The sequence below is a fragment of the Triturus cristatus genome, chromosome 4_1 (assembly GCF_964204655.1).
Source record: "Triturus cristatus chromosome 4_1, aTriCri1.1, whole genome shotgun sequence".
NCBI lineage: Eukaryota > Metazoa > Chordata > Amphibia > Caudata > Salamandridae > Triturus > Triturus cristatus.
Window position 1 is genome coordinate 1117161496 of NC_140585.1, and position 16870 is coordinate 1117178365.

Genomic DNA, 16870 nt, shown 5'->3' on the forward strand with positions numbered 1-16870 from the left:
TGGTTACAAAAAGATAAAAGAAAGCTGGAAAGAATAGATTATTTTGTGTATCTTGCCGTGCTATTTGACGCCAAACTAAATTTGAATGAGATGGTGAGAAACAGATGTCATCTTTGGTCTAAGAGTATAGCTGCCGTTTTTAAGTTCTCAAAACATTTAGGAAATAAACTGATTCAAGAAATGTTGGAAATCTATTTAGCGAAAACAATATCCGTAGCTACCTATGGGGCAGCAATTTGGGGCATAGCACAAGTGGAGACCCTACAGAAGATACCTTTTTAAAAAGGTTACTGTCCATCCCTGGGTCATGGTCCAATTGTATTGCCCATAAAGAATTAGGCTTGCCCTATATAACTGACACCTTTAAAATGGATCAAAAAAATGGAGGAACAGGGGCTGTTTACAATAGGTCCAGCATACATAGCCCGGGTACAAATGAATAGATATGGAAGTATGCAGTTCCTCAAGAGAGCTAATAGTGAGTAGAGAGATGTATGTGTCCCCAAAGTCAGGAGGAGAATTCTCCTTAAGGAAAAAGACCCTCACACATCCGGCAGACTAGCTGTCATATGTCGTCAGCACGTGGCCCAGATGTCAAGTTTCATCATAGGGTCTGCTCCGAATCGGGGCGGCGCTGCAATCCCCGATCGGCGACCTCAGTGGCGCCTTTTAGTGGAGATCTTTATTCCATAGATGCCGGTAGGTGAGTGCAGGTGAGGGCCCTAAAGTGAAAAAGTGTGTGGTGAAAGAGGTGTGTTAAAAATAAGTAGTGGGAAACCTAAATAACAACGTTTATTAAATGACAGGGGTCCCACTCTTAAATTAAAAACAATAAAGTGCGTAATACTCCAGTTAAAATGACTGTTTTACGCTATGGTAATGTGTGGTCAACATGTTTCTTGCATTAGTTAAATAACCACAATTCTTCAGGACCAGGTGATTCACACACTTATTGGTAGTGGTAGTGACTAATGTGGCACTTACCACACGTACAGCACCCTAATAAGTGGTTACTAGTGAAGGTGAGGTACAACACCCTAGAGTACAGGGCTACGATTTCCAACGAGCTGGCGCTGGATGTTGACACCGGATAGTACAGTGTCAGAAGTCCGCAGAACGGGACGCCTTCCCACCTACCCTAGGTCCGCGCCGACTCGGTTAAAGGATTTCTGTACATTTAAATCAGCTCATCCTAAAAGACATTATGAACCTGGATTGTGCTTAATCTATCCCCTGGCTAACTCATGTAAGACAGTCTGAGTGCCTTGGGCTTTTCAGATCTATTTGATTCACTGATTCATTGTGTAACCTTTCACAAATCTAGATTAAAAGATCTTTTCATATCTAAAAGTAGTCAAGATCAATGGAAAAAATTATGCAAAAAGCTCAGTAATAATGTATCAGACGATGCCCCCTGTGTTTGGTCTCTTGTTATCTGTCATTTATAGTTAAAACACAGCAGCGGTTTTTATTGATAAGATTTTGTTTAATGCTGGGTTACCCCGTCCATTTACATTCATTAAATCAGCCTTCCCGTTGCCCTTCCGATGATGATTCAAAACAAACTAGGTCTAATTTTTGGTTCTTTTGCTCTTCAGCTCCTGATATATTCACTCATACATCCATTCACACACTGTCAGTCACTTATAGAGGTACTGACACACATACTCACTCACCTATACAGTTATACATACACCAACTCATTTATTCATACGGATACTACCACATACTCCCTTACCTCTACAGTCACTGACCCAAGCACACGCTCAACCATACAGCCACTCTCGCATTCACTCACATATAGTCCCATATATACTCCAACACTCGCCTCTATTGCGTTTCACCTAGGCAGTTACTCACCCATATACCACTGACACATCCATTCACTCACCCACCGACATAGCCATACGCTCACTCACCCATACAGCCCCTCACAGACGCACTCACAAACCCATACAGCCACTGACTAGCCCACCCATCCACACACTCAAACACCCATGCAGCCACTCATGTACCTACTAACCAACCAATACTTGCACGCAAACTGACAGACTGATGCAGACATTCACTCAACCTAGTCACTCACCCATACATTCACTTAGACACATATAATCACTCACTTATGCATTCAGTCACACATCCACTAAATCATCGATATAGGCACTGAGCACCCACTAATTCATCAATACAGCCTGGTGTATTTATATTTAACACTCATACATTTTTTAGAAACACCCAGTCACCAGATGTCTCAGAGTGATGTAGTGAGGTCCTAAGCAGTGCATTGCGGGCGTGAGGTATAGTCTGCTAACTATAACTGCTCAATTTCTCTGATTTTGTACGAGTGAAACCTGAGCCTGTCTATAACGTCCCTGTAACCTTTGTTTTTTTTGTGTGAATATATATATATATATATATATATATATATATATATATATATTATCTACTGGCGGTCGCCAGTAGATAGTTATAGTTAGGACCGTGTTTCCATAGGAAATCTGCAACATTCTATTTGGAATAACTTTGGCGCCGATTGACGAATCCTCGCGAAATTTTCAAAATAGGTGGGGCGCTCCGCTCGTACCCTGAAAGTCTCGGGGGGGATTCGTCAAGCGGGGGCTGAGAAAAAAGGGGGGTCCCAAAACGCGTTTTTCCCATGCAATTTTCCATAGGGACCTTTAGTCCAAGGTACAGCCCAAACGACTGAACAGAATTACTTAAAATTTGGCAAAGAGGTAGTCCTCAGGTCAGGGATGTGCCTTTTGCATATCTGGAGTCAATCTGTTCATTAGTTCCTGAGAAAATTGCAGTTAAAAGTACATACATATCTATAGCCGCGCACCGTGCGCGCACCCTAACGTGCGCGAGCGTAATTCTGATTGGTTGTTACATGTCAGTCAACGTTCGAATCGGTCGTAATCGGGAAGTGTCGGCCGCCATTTTGTTTGTTTTCAGTGCGACAGTGGAAAAGGAAGGTGGCGAACGTGAAAAGGGGGCAGGGTGGACAGTTCCTGACCCCCTAGCCTTGGTCAGGGGGTCACAGGAGGACCCGAAGGGTCCCAAAAAAGTTTTTAATTTTTTTTAAAAACCGCGGAGTGCGCGCACCTTGCGCGCATGGTACGAACTGCCTAACGTGCGCACGGTGCGCGAAGCGCCCTGTGCGCGCATCGTGCGCGCACGGTGAAAAACCTTAAAAATATATATATTAATAAATACATAATTTAGCATTTAAAAAAACGTACAAATTCACTGAAAAAACCATGGGTTTCACACACGTTATAGTTAGGAATTAGCATTTAAAAAAGCCTTGCAAATTCACTTAAAAAACCATAGGTTTCACACATGTTATAGTTAGCTGGACATTTCACTCGTAAAAAACCAATGAAATTCCCCCGTTATAGTTAGTAAAGGGAACTATAACTCACGCGACCGCAATCCAGTGCTGATGACGTCCGATATTACATCACTGATGACATGTGTCTTTCTGTAAAATAAATATTTATTAAATATGTATAGCTAAAGGTTAAAGGAAGGAAAAATGGGTAAATAAGTGTCTAAATACCGTGATGTAATATCTGACGTCATCAGCACTGGATTGCGGTCGCGTGAGTTATAGTTCCCTTTACTAACTATAACGGGGGAATTTCATTGGTTTTTTACGAGTGAAATGTCCAGCCAACTTGGAAAATCGTCTATGAAAGACTGTGACCTTTTAAAGCCCAACAATATGTTTTCATCTGGCTGCTAGGACACACGCAGACATGGCAGCCATAGAATAAACTATGAATTGCTACAGTCCTACCTCACTTGCGGTGACTGTGTGCCCTTCCAATCGGATTATTCCCAGATGTATTTAAACACACAATGCGTAAGTGCCGGTTGATAAGCACTGAGGAAGGCATAAACGCCGAAATGCATTTGCTTCAATAAATTATTTGAAAATGTCCCGTGAGTGCTCCGCCTCTGAAGCCTGAATATTTACCGTGATTTCACCCTTCGCGTCTTAGCGGACGAGAGCACCCGCCCGAGTGCTGCAGCTAAAGGGTGACACTTGAGCTTGAATCTACAATACTGCTGCACCGCCGAAGAAAAAAGAATGTGATGACATCCTTCCAGCTTGGGTGACAATCATATATTGGAGGATTGAAGTAATTCATACAGATACCTGTAGGATGTTACAACGCTTCTGACTTTGGCAGGCGAGGGACTCTATTTAACATCACGGCACTTACATCTGGAGGCACCATGACTGCAGTAATTTCGAAGGGCTGTTGGAGCAACATAACGTGTGAGTGTTATCTACACTTGGAAAATCGTCTATGAAAGACTGTGACCTTTTAAAGCCCAACAATATGTTTTCATCTGGCTGCTAGGACACACGCAGACATGGCAGCCATAGAATAAACTATGAATTGCTACAGTCCTTCCTCACTTGCGGTGACTGTGTGCCCTTCCAATCGGATTATTCCCAGATGTATTTAAACACACAATGCGTAAGTGCCGGTTGATAAGCACTGAGGAAGGCATAAACGCCGAAATGCATTTGCTTCAATAAATTATTTGAAAATGTCCCGTGAGTGCTCCGCCTCTGAAGCCTGAAAATATATATATATATATATATATATATTTCACTAAAAAAAACATAGGTTTCACACACGTTATAGTTAGGAATTAGCATTTAAAAAACCTTGCAAATTCACTTAAAAAACCATAGGTTTCACACATGTTATAGTTAGCTGGACATTTCACTCGTAAAAAACCAATGAAATTCCCCCGTTATAGTTAGTTCAGGTAACTATAACTCACGCGACCGCAATCCACTACTGATGACGTCAGATATTACATCACTGTATTTAGACACTTATTTACCCATTTATTCTTCCATTAACCTTTAGCTATACATATATTACAAATATTTATTTTACAGAAAGACACACATGTCATCAGTGATGTAATATCTGACGTCATCAGCAGTGGATTGCGGTCGCACTTCGCGATTTTTTGTTAAAAAAAATAAATGTTTTTTCTCACTCTTCGGGGTCCTTCAGGGACCCTCTGACAAAGGCTAGGGTCAGAAACTTTCTACCCTGCCCCCTTTTCACGTTCTTATGTGGTTTTTTTTTAAGGGTTTTTCACTGCGCGCACCGCGCAATTTTTTGAAAAAAAAAAAATGTTTTTTTTTTACCCTTGGGGGTCCTTCTGTGACCCCCTGACAAAGGCTAGGGGGTCAGGAACTCTCTTCCCTGCCCCCTTTTCACGTTTTCCACCTTTTTTCAACCTTTCCTTTTCAGTGCGACAGACAAAATGGCGGCCGACACTTCCTTATTTCGTCTGATTCTAATGTTTATTGACATCTAACAACCAATCACAATTTCGTGCGCGCACGGTGCACGCTTATAGATATTTATGTACTTTTAAATGCAATTTTCTCAGGAAATACTGAACAGATTGACATCAGATATGCAAAAGGCACTTCCCTGACCTGAGGACTACCTCTCTGCCAAATTTCAAGTAATTCTGTTCAGCCGTTCGGGCTGTACCTTCGACTAAAGGTCCCTATGGAAAAATGCATGGGGAAAACGCGTTTTGCGACCCCCCCCCCCTTATTTCTCGCCCATTCCCCCTCCCGCTTGACGCTATATATATATATATATATATATATATATATATATATATATATATATATATATATATATATATATATATATATATATATATATATATATATATATATAACATACTGGCGGTCGCCAGTAGGTAGTTATAGTTAGGACCCTGTTTCCATAGGAAAACCGCAACATTCTATTTTGAATAACTTTGGCGCCGGTCGACGAATCCTCGCGAAATTTTCAAAATAGGTGGGGCGCTACGCTCCGCTCCTACCCTGAAAGTCTCGGGGGGATTCGTCAAGCGGGGGCTGAGATAAAAGGGGGGTCCCAAAACGCGTTTTTCCCATGCATTTTTCCATAGGACCTTTAGACAGGGCTACAGCCCGAACGGCTGAACAGAGTTCCTTGAAATTTGGCAGAGAGGTAGTCTACAGGTCAAGGAAGTGCCTTTTGTAGGTTTGGTGTAAATCTGTTCAGTAGATTCTGAGAAAATAGCCTTTAAATCAATATATATATCTGAGCCAGCTTGCGGTGCGCTTACCGTACGCGTACGGTGACGTGCGCGAGCGCGATTCTGATTGGCTGTTAGATCTTAGTAAACATTCGAATCGGTCGAAACCAGGAAGCGGCGGCCGCCATTTTCTCTCTCGCACTCTGAGTGGGGATTTAAAAACAAAGGACAAAAACATGTAAAGGGGCTGTTTAGACAGCTCCTAAGCACCTAGCCATGTTGGGGGAGTCCCCAAAGATCCCCCAAGGCCAAAAACGGAATTTTAATTTTTTCGATAATTTCGCCGATTACGCTTACCGTACGCGTACGGTAAAAAATTATTTAAAAAAAAAATTATCCATACTCTCCCCACCCCATGTGCAAATGGTGCCCGAAGGGCACCATTTGTGCATGGCATATCACAGATGTGAAAAATTAAAATATTACCTTTCACAACGAAGCGCATCATATGTCCTCCATGTGCGCACGGTGCGCGAAGCGCATCGTGCGTACATGGCCCATCTAGCGTAACGTGGGCACGTAGGGGTGCGCGTAGCGCACCGCGTGCCCACCGTGCGTGCACGGCACTAACTGCGTAAAGTGGGCGCGCACGCCACGAATGGCGTAGAGTAACTTAGCATTTAAAAAACCGTACAAATTCACTGAAAAAACCATAGGTTTCACACACGTTATAGTTAGGAATTAGCATTTAAAAAACCTTGCAAATTCAGTGAAAAACCCATAGGTTTCACACATGTTATAGTTAGCTGGAAATTTTACTGATAAACCAATGAAATTCCCCCGTTATAGTTAGTGCAGGCAACTATAACTCATGCGACCGCAATTTTCTGCTGATGCTAATACTGTATTTAGACACTTATTTGCCCATGTCTTCTTCCATTAAATTTTAGCTATACATATATTACAAATATTTTTTTTTCATAAAGACACATATGTCATCAGCAGAGGATTGCGGTCGCGTGAGTTATAGTTGCCTGCACTAACTATAACGGTGGAATTTCATTGGTTTTTTTATCAGTAAAATTTCCAGCTAACTATAACATGTGTGAAACCTAAGGTTTTTTCACTGAATATATATATACACACACACACACAAAAATATATACCACATCATCTGCTTCACCTCTGAACACCCATTTTCTCTGAAACAGACTAACGCGAACCCACTTTATGGTGCAAAATGAATTAATTTGGTACCCTGCACCACCGCCATAACGCGTTTCGGCCTTCCCAAAGGTTTTGATCACATGACGCATTGCGTAGTGCCTTTCCAAAATTTCAAGTGCCAGTGCCACACTCGTGATCTCACACGTTGCTACATCATAGACATAGAAGATTGATGAGAAAATCCCAACTGGATACAGAGTAAATTTACATCATAGAGGTAAAAATGCAAACCTATTGGTTCAAAATCACTCAGTATTTCATAGGTAAAAAAAAATTAAGAAAAATAATACCAATGCATTTAACAATTTGATTTGAGTCGTATTGATTGCAACATTTCGCTATATCCTGCAGTTTGAAAACAATGTAAAAATAGCAATGCTATAGAGTGCTAAAAAGTCCATACAGTAAAAGTCACAGCTCTGTCAGTACATAGATGTATTTACCATGATGGTGAATTAATTACACTCTTTCACTGGTTTTTATTGAAATAGTGTCTGTTGTATTTACCCAGAATTATATGCCCACAGTGGGCTTAGATTCTCTGCTATGTCTTGTGTGTCTTAAACTGTAAGTGCATATCGTGTCACCCTCTCGAACCTGCAAGAGTTCAAAAAGTGCTAAGTGCTATCAATATAAGGACTAAAAAACTATGTGACTGAGGGGCTGAGTAGTTGGACAGAATGTTAAAACAAATATTTGCAAGCAAGTCACAGAAGAAACTGATTATAAGCAAGTGAAGAAATCTTCACTTGCGTTGAGCCCAAACTGAGTTTTTGTGTCCAGTTCCAAAATATACCTCGTCTCCAGTAGACGAAGCTGGGCCTCACGGCTCCCTCCCCTCCTCAGTGGCAACACTGTGTCTATCACAAAGTATTTGAAGTTTTCCGGGCAGCTGTCATGAGTCTCCCCAAAATGTCTCGCCACTGGATACGTTGGATCGCTGTTAGTGATGGCTCTTACGTGCTGAAGTATCTGCTTGTGTACCGGCAGTTTGGTACTGCCTATATAACGTAGGCCACAGGGACACTCCAGCCCATAAACCGCTAATTCGGTCTTACATGCAAGCCTTTTCTTAATGGGTATTGGATCTGGTTTGAATGGGCTGGTGTAACATGTTTTTTTGTTAGCAAATCTACATGCTTTGCATGAGGGACATTTGAAGAAACCCTTGCAAGAGGTGAGCCAGTTGCCAAGCATTTTCAATTCTGGGCTGTTTTTCACCAGTCTGTTGCTCATAGATCTAGCCTTTCTAAAAGGTAGCTCAGGTTTCTTGGAGACACAATCTCCCAGAATTGGATCATTCCTTACAAGACTCAAGTTATTATTCAATATTTTGCGTAATGCCTGTAGTTGTCGGTTAAAAGTGAGGATCATTCTGGTTGGTTGCGAGGATGAATCCAAAACCTCACTAACTTGACTAGATTTTTATGAAAGGGCCTCCTCTCTGACAATCGCCTTAGTTTTATTAATGGCTTTGTCAATAACATTAGCTGCGTAGCCCCTATCTAGGAACCTCTTCCTGCTTGCGCGATGTTATAGTCTTCCTAAGTGCTGCAGATGAGTTTAATACGCAGCATTTCTCCTGGCCTACTGTTTGTGTTACAGGGACGGCCATCCATGATGCTCTCCTTGCTCATCACGGCCTCCTCCACTCATCGCAATGGACTTTAAGAAGATAACTTTTTCAGTGAGATTAACCTGGTCCGTGTAGGCGGCCTGCTGTCCATCGCATTCGGCATGAGCTTTTGACTCAGTCAGTCACGACCATTTGACCGCAAATCAACAGATGCGCAATGCAGCATAGGATCCACAGAAAAAGCTAGTTTTGTCGTGGCATTCAAGAACTGCCCTTGTAAAGCACATATATGCGATTCCCACGGTGCCAAAATTATCAGTCTTCAGACATAAACCTAGCAAATACCTTAGTTCTGTCATTTTTTTCCTCTTACAAATTGAGGCATTTGATATGCCGCCCACCACAAATCTGCAATAGTTTCCCTAGAAGAGAACATTTTCAGTGGCACCCTGCTGTGTTTCAAGCCCGAACCCCAAGGATGGGCAAGCACCACATAAATAGAAAGGTAGTCTGTGCCCATTTCCTTAGACCTCTTCAAGTAGCTGGCCTACTTTTGCAGTTTTGGTGAACTGAATATTTATATCTGGAGGAAATGGTCCCCTTTGTGGTGCATTTCCTTGTTACGGTCTCACTTTTGTGCAAGGGCCTAATATGACTTGCTCAACAGGAACCACTAATTTGATCTTCTTTTCAGCTGCAGCTAGTTTCCAGAATTTCCTAACACCCAATTCACCACAGCTTCATGACATTTCACCTAGTCTTTAGCAGCTGCACTCTCCTTTTTAATGGAGTTCTGTAGTGTTTACAGTTGTTTAATTTATTACAAACCGATCTATTAATTTGAGAACTAGCTCTCCTACTCCATAGCTTTATTTAAAAGTAAATTTAAATTTGGTAGTTAAAAGCTGAACCACTTTTTTAGCGGCGTTGGTTACCAGTTTGAAATTCCTAAACTGCAGAGGGAACCAAATCATCTGAGGCATCTGTGTTCTCCAGCTGTTTTGATGGCTGGAAACAAACTCATTGAGAACATTTTGGAAAGAGGGTCTAGTTATGTTTTTCAGGGACTTTGGAGAGAAGGCTTGGGGATTATTTGAAAAGTCTCTTGGGTGATTCGGGTGTGGTTGCCCCTGGTTTATGTCTTTATGACTAGGTGTGTTAGTTATATACCCAAGGAGATTGGATCTAGGGTGTGGCCTGCTTCACCAGTCTGATCTTTGATAGGTTGTGTATGTACTAAAGATTGGAGGAGATTGGAGAGGCTAACCAACTCCAAAGTTATTATGGTGTTTATTGGTTCTCAGTTTAGCACCCCAGCTTGTGTTCTATCGCACATCTGAGCTGGCAAGAGTGTTGCTGTGTCGAGAGGTGACCTACATGGGTAGTCCTTCGTGATGGAGAAACATCAGAGGTGTTTGCGTATCTCCAAGCACCGGAGCACAACTGCATTCCGGCATAGCCAGCAACCCCATTGCTTTTACAGATTTTAAAGTGTGATGCATCGTTTGTCAGCCAAAGAAAATGTCTGTTAGTTTAAAAAAACAATGCTTTCTATATCACAATGTAATATTTCAAAGTGTAGGGCATTTTGTAAACCACAAAGAAAACATTTGTAACACTATTCTACGAGGCGAAATGTAACATTAAACATTCAACACAGAGGAAAGGTCGGCACGGATTTGTGATGTAAAAAGTCAACATGTTCATCAAGAAAAAATGGCGACAGTGATTATGTTCGAGATACGAAGAGAACACAGGTATTATGGTGGGGAGTCCCCTACTATTCCGCCTTGCAGTGTTACTAGTGAGAATGTTTTATTGAGATTGAGACTATGTCGGTGCTCTGGGTGGTGGTGCAGGTGTCTCTAGAATCGCCTGCATGCATTGGCCGTGAAGATTAACATTGGCATTTTTTGTCTATTCCCGCTAACCTCTTCAAGATCAAAAGCGTGGTATCTTACTCTTTCTTTCCTAAAACTTCTTAAATGTTCTTGACTTATCTTTGCCATATCTTAGTAATATTTCACTACATACTCCAAGGCACAGGGTTGCCTGTCAATCATCCGAGGGAGCAGTGCTTAATTTGTAAAATAAGTGCCAGGGCCCTTCTCTGAAGAGCACTGAAGCCTGCACCTCCCATACCCTACCAGCGCTGCCAATGCCAGAACCAACATGACCATGGAAGTGTAACTAGAGCCGGTATGACAATTAAGTGCCAGTGCAGAGCACGGGAAGCCACCGCACAAATTAAGCATTCCGATGAAGCCATTTAAGGGAGTCTGTGATCTCTCGGAGAGTAGCCCCCATAGCATGAATATCCTGCTGCACATTGCTCGGTTGCTGATTTAAAAAAAAAAAAAAATAAATAAAACAAAATTGCTCTCTGTGGCTGACAGTCCTTGCCAACGGCTCCCACTCCACCCATGTGTGGCGGTCTGGCATGGCCAGCATGTTGAGCAGCATGGAGAGGGGTGGGAGGTGGGATAGAGAAGATTCATGAATGGGATACCTGCTCCACAATAGGGGTGTGCTGTCCTGCATGTCATTGAGGGAAGAACGGAGATGCACCTTAATTGGAGGAGTGTGTAGGAGACTGTTCAGAGAGACCTTTGATGTGTGGGTTGTGAGAAGGTGACTGCTGCATAGACACACGCATCATCTGTGGCGGTTTGCCTAGTAGCTGGGAACAGGCAGTCCTTAGGAGGAACACTGCTGCCTGGCTGTGTTGTGGCCTTCTTGAAGACTTTATATGTGGGGGTAACAATGCCCTCCTCTTCATCCAGGCCCTCCTCATCCTTGTCTTTTTAATGAGAAGTGCTAGCCGTAAATATTGTAGCTTGAGGGAGGACCAAATTCTCTTCTTCGATTTCCCACTGCCCTGTGCTTATAGATGGTTCAACAATATCTTCGATGTCAATGTACCCAGTACCTGGAAGAAGATTTCAATAGATAAATTACATGAAATCCAGTTATGTTTTGAATTGCCAGCATTGTACGTTAATGAACATTGGTCTGCAAATGGAGTTAGTACCATGTGAGTCTGTCCACACATACTGTGAAAGGGGGTGCTCCATGGATAAGATGATTATCTCTCAAATGTTCACTCACCAGCTTCAGCCACAGAGCTAGATATCCCCCATGTGTTCAGCTGCTGCACCTGTGCTCTTGTATACAGTATTTCTAAAGTATGACCGCATCCAGCCGCTAGAGACATGAGATGCGGTTTTAATTGATAATGCTAATCTATATAAACCCTCATGACCACCAATGCAGACACTTTACAGAGACCTACAGGAGCTTATACACCACTATGAAATCTAACTTTAAACATTTAATACACTTTATGGAAAAGTCAGTGGAAGGACTAAAGATGAGATGCTGTAGTTAAGATCACAAGTTCACACACTTACCAGATGGGCAGGTGGTAGAGGCCTAAATTACTGCTGCCAGGATTTCTCCTGGTGTCCTAGTTGTTCTTAAGGTTGACACCAGGGGATGTTGTATGACCAAACCTGACAGAGCGACATTCATAGAGGAGTAAGTAATTGTAAATCAAAGATGACTTTGCTAGAGACATGGTTTTACTATTGATTTTGAGAGGTATTCTGCCAGGTAAAAAAAGGCTTAAGTTATCTTATGGTGCAACTCTTGTATTGCAAAATTTTAGATCTAATTTGTATGTCAATGAAATAAGTCAAAGAAATAGTCCCACATATTGAGCATCGTGCCAACAGGGATGCGTAAGAAAAGACGTCCAGCCACCCTGTCAGTAATAAACATAGATATTCAATCCTCGGACTCAGAGCCAGAGATCAAACCAAATGCGGTGCCAGTTATGTGCTATAGCCCATAGCAGTACTAGGAGCAGAAGTCAGTGTTGTGGCAGGTAGGGAATGGGACAACAACACAGAGCCTTAAAAGTTAATTAATATAAGTGGTAGTATTTTATTGTACCTGTATACGTGACTAGGTTAGATCGTAGCACAATTAAGGCATGGCATAACAATGTATTCACATTTCTGTTGTGGATTAAGAAAAAAAAAGTGAGCGCAGTCCTTTAGGGTGTTAGTTTGGTTGCATAGGAACATACCTGTCTGTGTAGGTCTTTTGCATTGCAAGACCTGCACTTTGTGTTTCCCTGCAGCAGTTCCAATTACTTCTGCCCCAGATAAAGTAACCAATCTGCCTGTGTGAAAAGTAATCAAATAAACATTCCTCACTGTGGCATCCACTCAGTTTTCAGTGTGTGGTGAACTCTTGGCTAGAGTGATACATGCTCAAGAGAGTGCCATGCTAGGTGCACTCTTCCTAGGAGGACTGGGAGGCTCACAGCATCAACCCTGGTATCAACTGCATGCAAGCCTATCCTGGCTGACCTTCTTATAACAACGCGTTTGTGATACGGAAAACTGTATAAAAGACAGGTGACTACACTACCCAGGAACAGCATCGTCCTAGATCGCCCACCATTGTCATGTTAGAAATAAAATTCAGTTTATCATGCTGCATTTCTATTTGCATGCTGCCACATCATTACAAGTGAACGCAGCAGTCATGTTAGGTGAAGGAACGCGCCTTATCAGCCAATTAAAAAGCAGTGAACACTGTTTTGGGGAAAGTGCACAAAGTTTGCTCAACCAAACCAAATACTTTCTGTGAGGAATCCAACATGTGGACTTAGCCAAAGTTTCTCTCTCTGTCGTGCTTCTTAAAACACTTTCTGGTAATCACACAAAGTCTGGTGGCAGTTGTGCTGTCAAGGCAGGCATAAAGAATATATATGAAGCAAGATGAACTTTACTTGAGGACTTTTGAATGCACTGGACTACAGAAGTTCATTTGCAGATATTGTTATATCATTGAATGAGCTGAATTACAAAATCAATGGATAAAAATAGATTGGCTAGGTCTTAAAGTTATCCATTTACAAGGATTAATATGTAAATAGATGTAATAGTTCGACTAGTCGGCCAGAGAATTCTGTAACCTGGGAGCATAATAAGAGACAAAAGGGGTCTGTGAGCACAGGAGTGACAGTTTGCTGAATGTATTCCAGTGATTCTTATTGGAACCCATTCAGAATTAGGGCAGTGAAGAATGTTCAACCAGTTAGGTCGACTGTTTTGTTTCTTAAAAATCAGGATTTTTAGAATAATTAGTAATAGCCAAGATCTTACTAAAGAATAACAACTTGTATGCCCAAATGACACTGGATGTGTATCTCTATAGGAAGGGTCATATTAAATGGAAAAATGCTTCTAAAGCCAAAGTATAATTGGGGCTAGGAGGAACTTCCTCTTGTTAAGCCCCATTAAATACAGTCTGACAGGCAGGGGTGTATTTTTCATATTTCTTGTTTGACTCGCATCAGAGAGTGCTAAGATCTGCTAACCCCCTATTTTCAGCATGATATGGACCACTTTGTAAGGTGGAATGATCAAACATCTGAATATCAAATAAAAGGCTTACATAAAATAACAAACCTAACATTTGGGTATCCTTTTAGAGCCTGCCTTTTACTATTTGTCCTTATGAATATTGTGCAGGTGTCTTGTTTATGCAATGCTTACATCAGTTATTATTTAGGACTGTCCACATGTCTTGTTTGGAATTTAATTAAAACTGTAAATAGTTATCAGTTTTTGTATTGCTATGATGGCAACACTATTCATCAACTATGGTAAAAAAAAATTCAATAAATATTTCTGACAAATCTTAGAAATATGATGAAATTTGATATTTGTGCCATTATAAAAAATGAATTTATTTCAAGTCACCAAAGGACTTTCTAACAATTGTTGCATTAACACTTCCCCAATTGCTCTTACCGGGTCATCAGTTTTTGTTCCTTTGCTCCCTGCTACCAACGAATGCGATTTTCTTTTTTTGTGCATTCGAAAAAGTCTATTTAACCAAGTCAAAGTACTTTTTTTTTATTCATTAGTAATGTATTCCTTTTTTTTTTTCTAACAGGTTTTACAGATCCTCGACAGAAAGTTTCCTACAACAGAAAATGCAAAAGGCTACAAAGTGTTACCACCTTATATTAGAGTAATTCAAGGAGATGGTGTGGATATCAATACTCTCCAACAAGTAAGCAGTGCGGTTAGTGTGTAGTCCCCAGGCAGTTAGTCCCGCTCTTTTATCCCGCTTTCTTCCAACCATGTAACTCCTGTTTGTCTCTGATTAATTTGCTCTACAATTTAGTCACTTAATATGCATTCGGGTACATCCCTGAGTTTCTAAGACAGATCCATTGTACTCCTCCCCCCATGTGTTGCACTATTCACTCTTCCTATTCTTCCCTTAAGAATCCTTAAGCGCCCAACCAATGCTCAACTGTAAAGTTTGGTTGTTTCACAAGTTGCATATTTCACTTTTTATAGATCGTGGAAGGCATGAAGCAACACCGTTGGAGCATTGAAAATATTGCCTTCGGTTCTGGTGGAGCCCTTCTGCAGAAATTAACAAGAGATCTTTTGAACTGTTCCTTCAAATGCAGTCATGTTGTGACCAATGGCCTTGGGGTATGTCCCGAAAAGGAATATTTTGTAGTTTAGCAATGCAGATTTTACTTACTGTTTGCCTTGTAGAAAATATTTGGTCTTTAACGGTAATGGAATGTGTATGTCTTATTATAGGTAAATGTCTACAAAGACCCTGTTGCTGATCCGAACAAACGATCCAAAAAAGGTCGCCTATCTTTGCATATGACCTCTTCTGGCGAATATGTTACTCTTGAAGAAGGGAAAGGAGATCTTGAAGGATACGGGCCTGTATGTATTCTTTGCATCTTTTGTTTCTTGTTGTATTAGTGCTTTTAAACTAGATTTGGGCATAGAGCTCAAAAGCCATATTTGTTGTATTTTAGATGGATTTAGAATAAGATAGGAGTGTTTTGTTTGTTTCTCTAAAAAGAGGTTTAAGCAGGTCTAGTGTTCTTCTGGTTGGTAGTGTCTCTAGACCCGAAGAATTTTTTGATGTATGCTTGAAACTTCCCTCAAACATTTTGAACTTTGGTGTGACTCCTGCAGAGCTGTACTTGATCAAATCAGAGCCCTTTATTGTTCTCTAGCACTCTTCTTGTTCTTGGCCATGTCTGCAGTGAAGCTCCCTTTCCACTGAACATCAGCATGTTGGTGCAGTTTTCAGATTGTTTTTACCATCATTGGGTTTAAGGTGAAGAAAATGTTGTTCCAACGATAGAAGAGATTTAGAATATTGAAGATTTTGTCCACAATTGTCATTCTGGAAACTGATATCATATATCCGTGATTCTGCTTATGGACCGTTCTGGCATTCATGTGGAGTAGCCCTTGTTGGGATACTGAGAGAACCATTTTAAGTACTGCTTATTGTACCTCATGATATTTCAGTGAAACGCAGTGAGTCTCTAAATAGTTTTGAGCTTTGATCTGGAAAACGAAACGTTTAGTGTTACTCACACCAGAGGAGGAGATAGTGTTCGCAGTTATGCTATCTCTTGCAAACGGGGACTTCAGAAAGACTTATTCCGAACATGGCCAGCTAAAGATTAAGGCGCTATCCACAACATAGAAAATCTTCGCTTCCTGAAAACGGGGTGCTGGGTACAATATTTAGAACACAAAGTTTGAAGTAAATCCTTTACTGTTAATCTGGGAAAAAGTAAACACATTGCTTCAGAAGGAAGCAAGGGAATACCCAATGCTGGTAAGAGGGAAGTTAATTACCGAACATACTTTCTAATTCTATCCGAGCATGGGATAGTGAGACAAATGGATTAGCAACTCTGATGTTCAAGGAGATTTCCTAGCAAGATGTTCCATTATCACAGGAAGGATATATTTTGGCAACAATAGATTTTTGCACACCCAAAAAAAAAAAACCCTTGAGGATAATTTACAAAATGTCAGAAGAATGGTACAAAAAGTACTACTGTTTAGGACAAACATACGGCCATACTTGGTGTTATATTAAATTAATCAATATATTGCATTACTGACCTTTTAAAAGCCACAATGAATG

The 16870-nt window shown here is 41.1% G+C and overlaps 1 protein-coding gene across 1 annotated transcript in view; it reads left to right on the forward strand.

The window, feature by feature from the left end:
- The window catches only part of NAMPT (nicotinamide phosphoribosyltransferase), a 293185-nt gene that overhangs the window by 242619 nt on the left and 33696 nt on the right, over positions 1-16870 (forward strand). The window contains exons 8-10 of the mRNA XM_085654138.1: positions 14837-14956; positions 15250-15390; positions 15505-15639. Coding sequence (XP_085510264.1) covers positions 14837-14956; positions 15250-15390; positions 15505-15639 — 396 coding nt within the window. The remainder of the gene's footprint in view (positions 1-14836; positions 14957-15249; positions 15391-15504; positions 15640-16870) is intronic.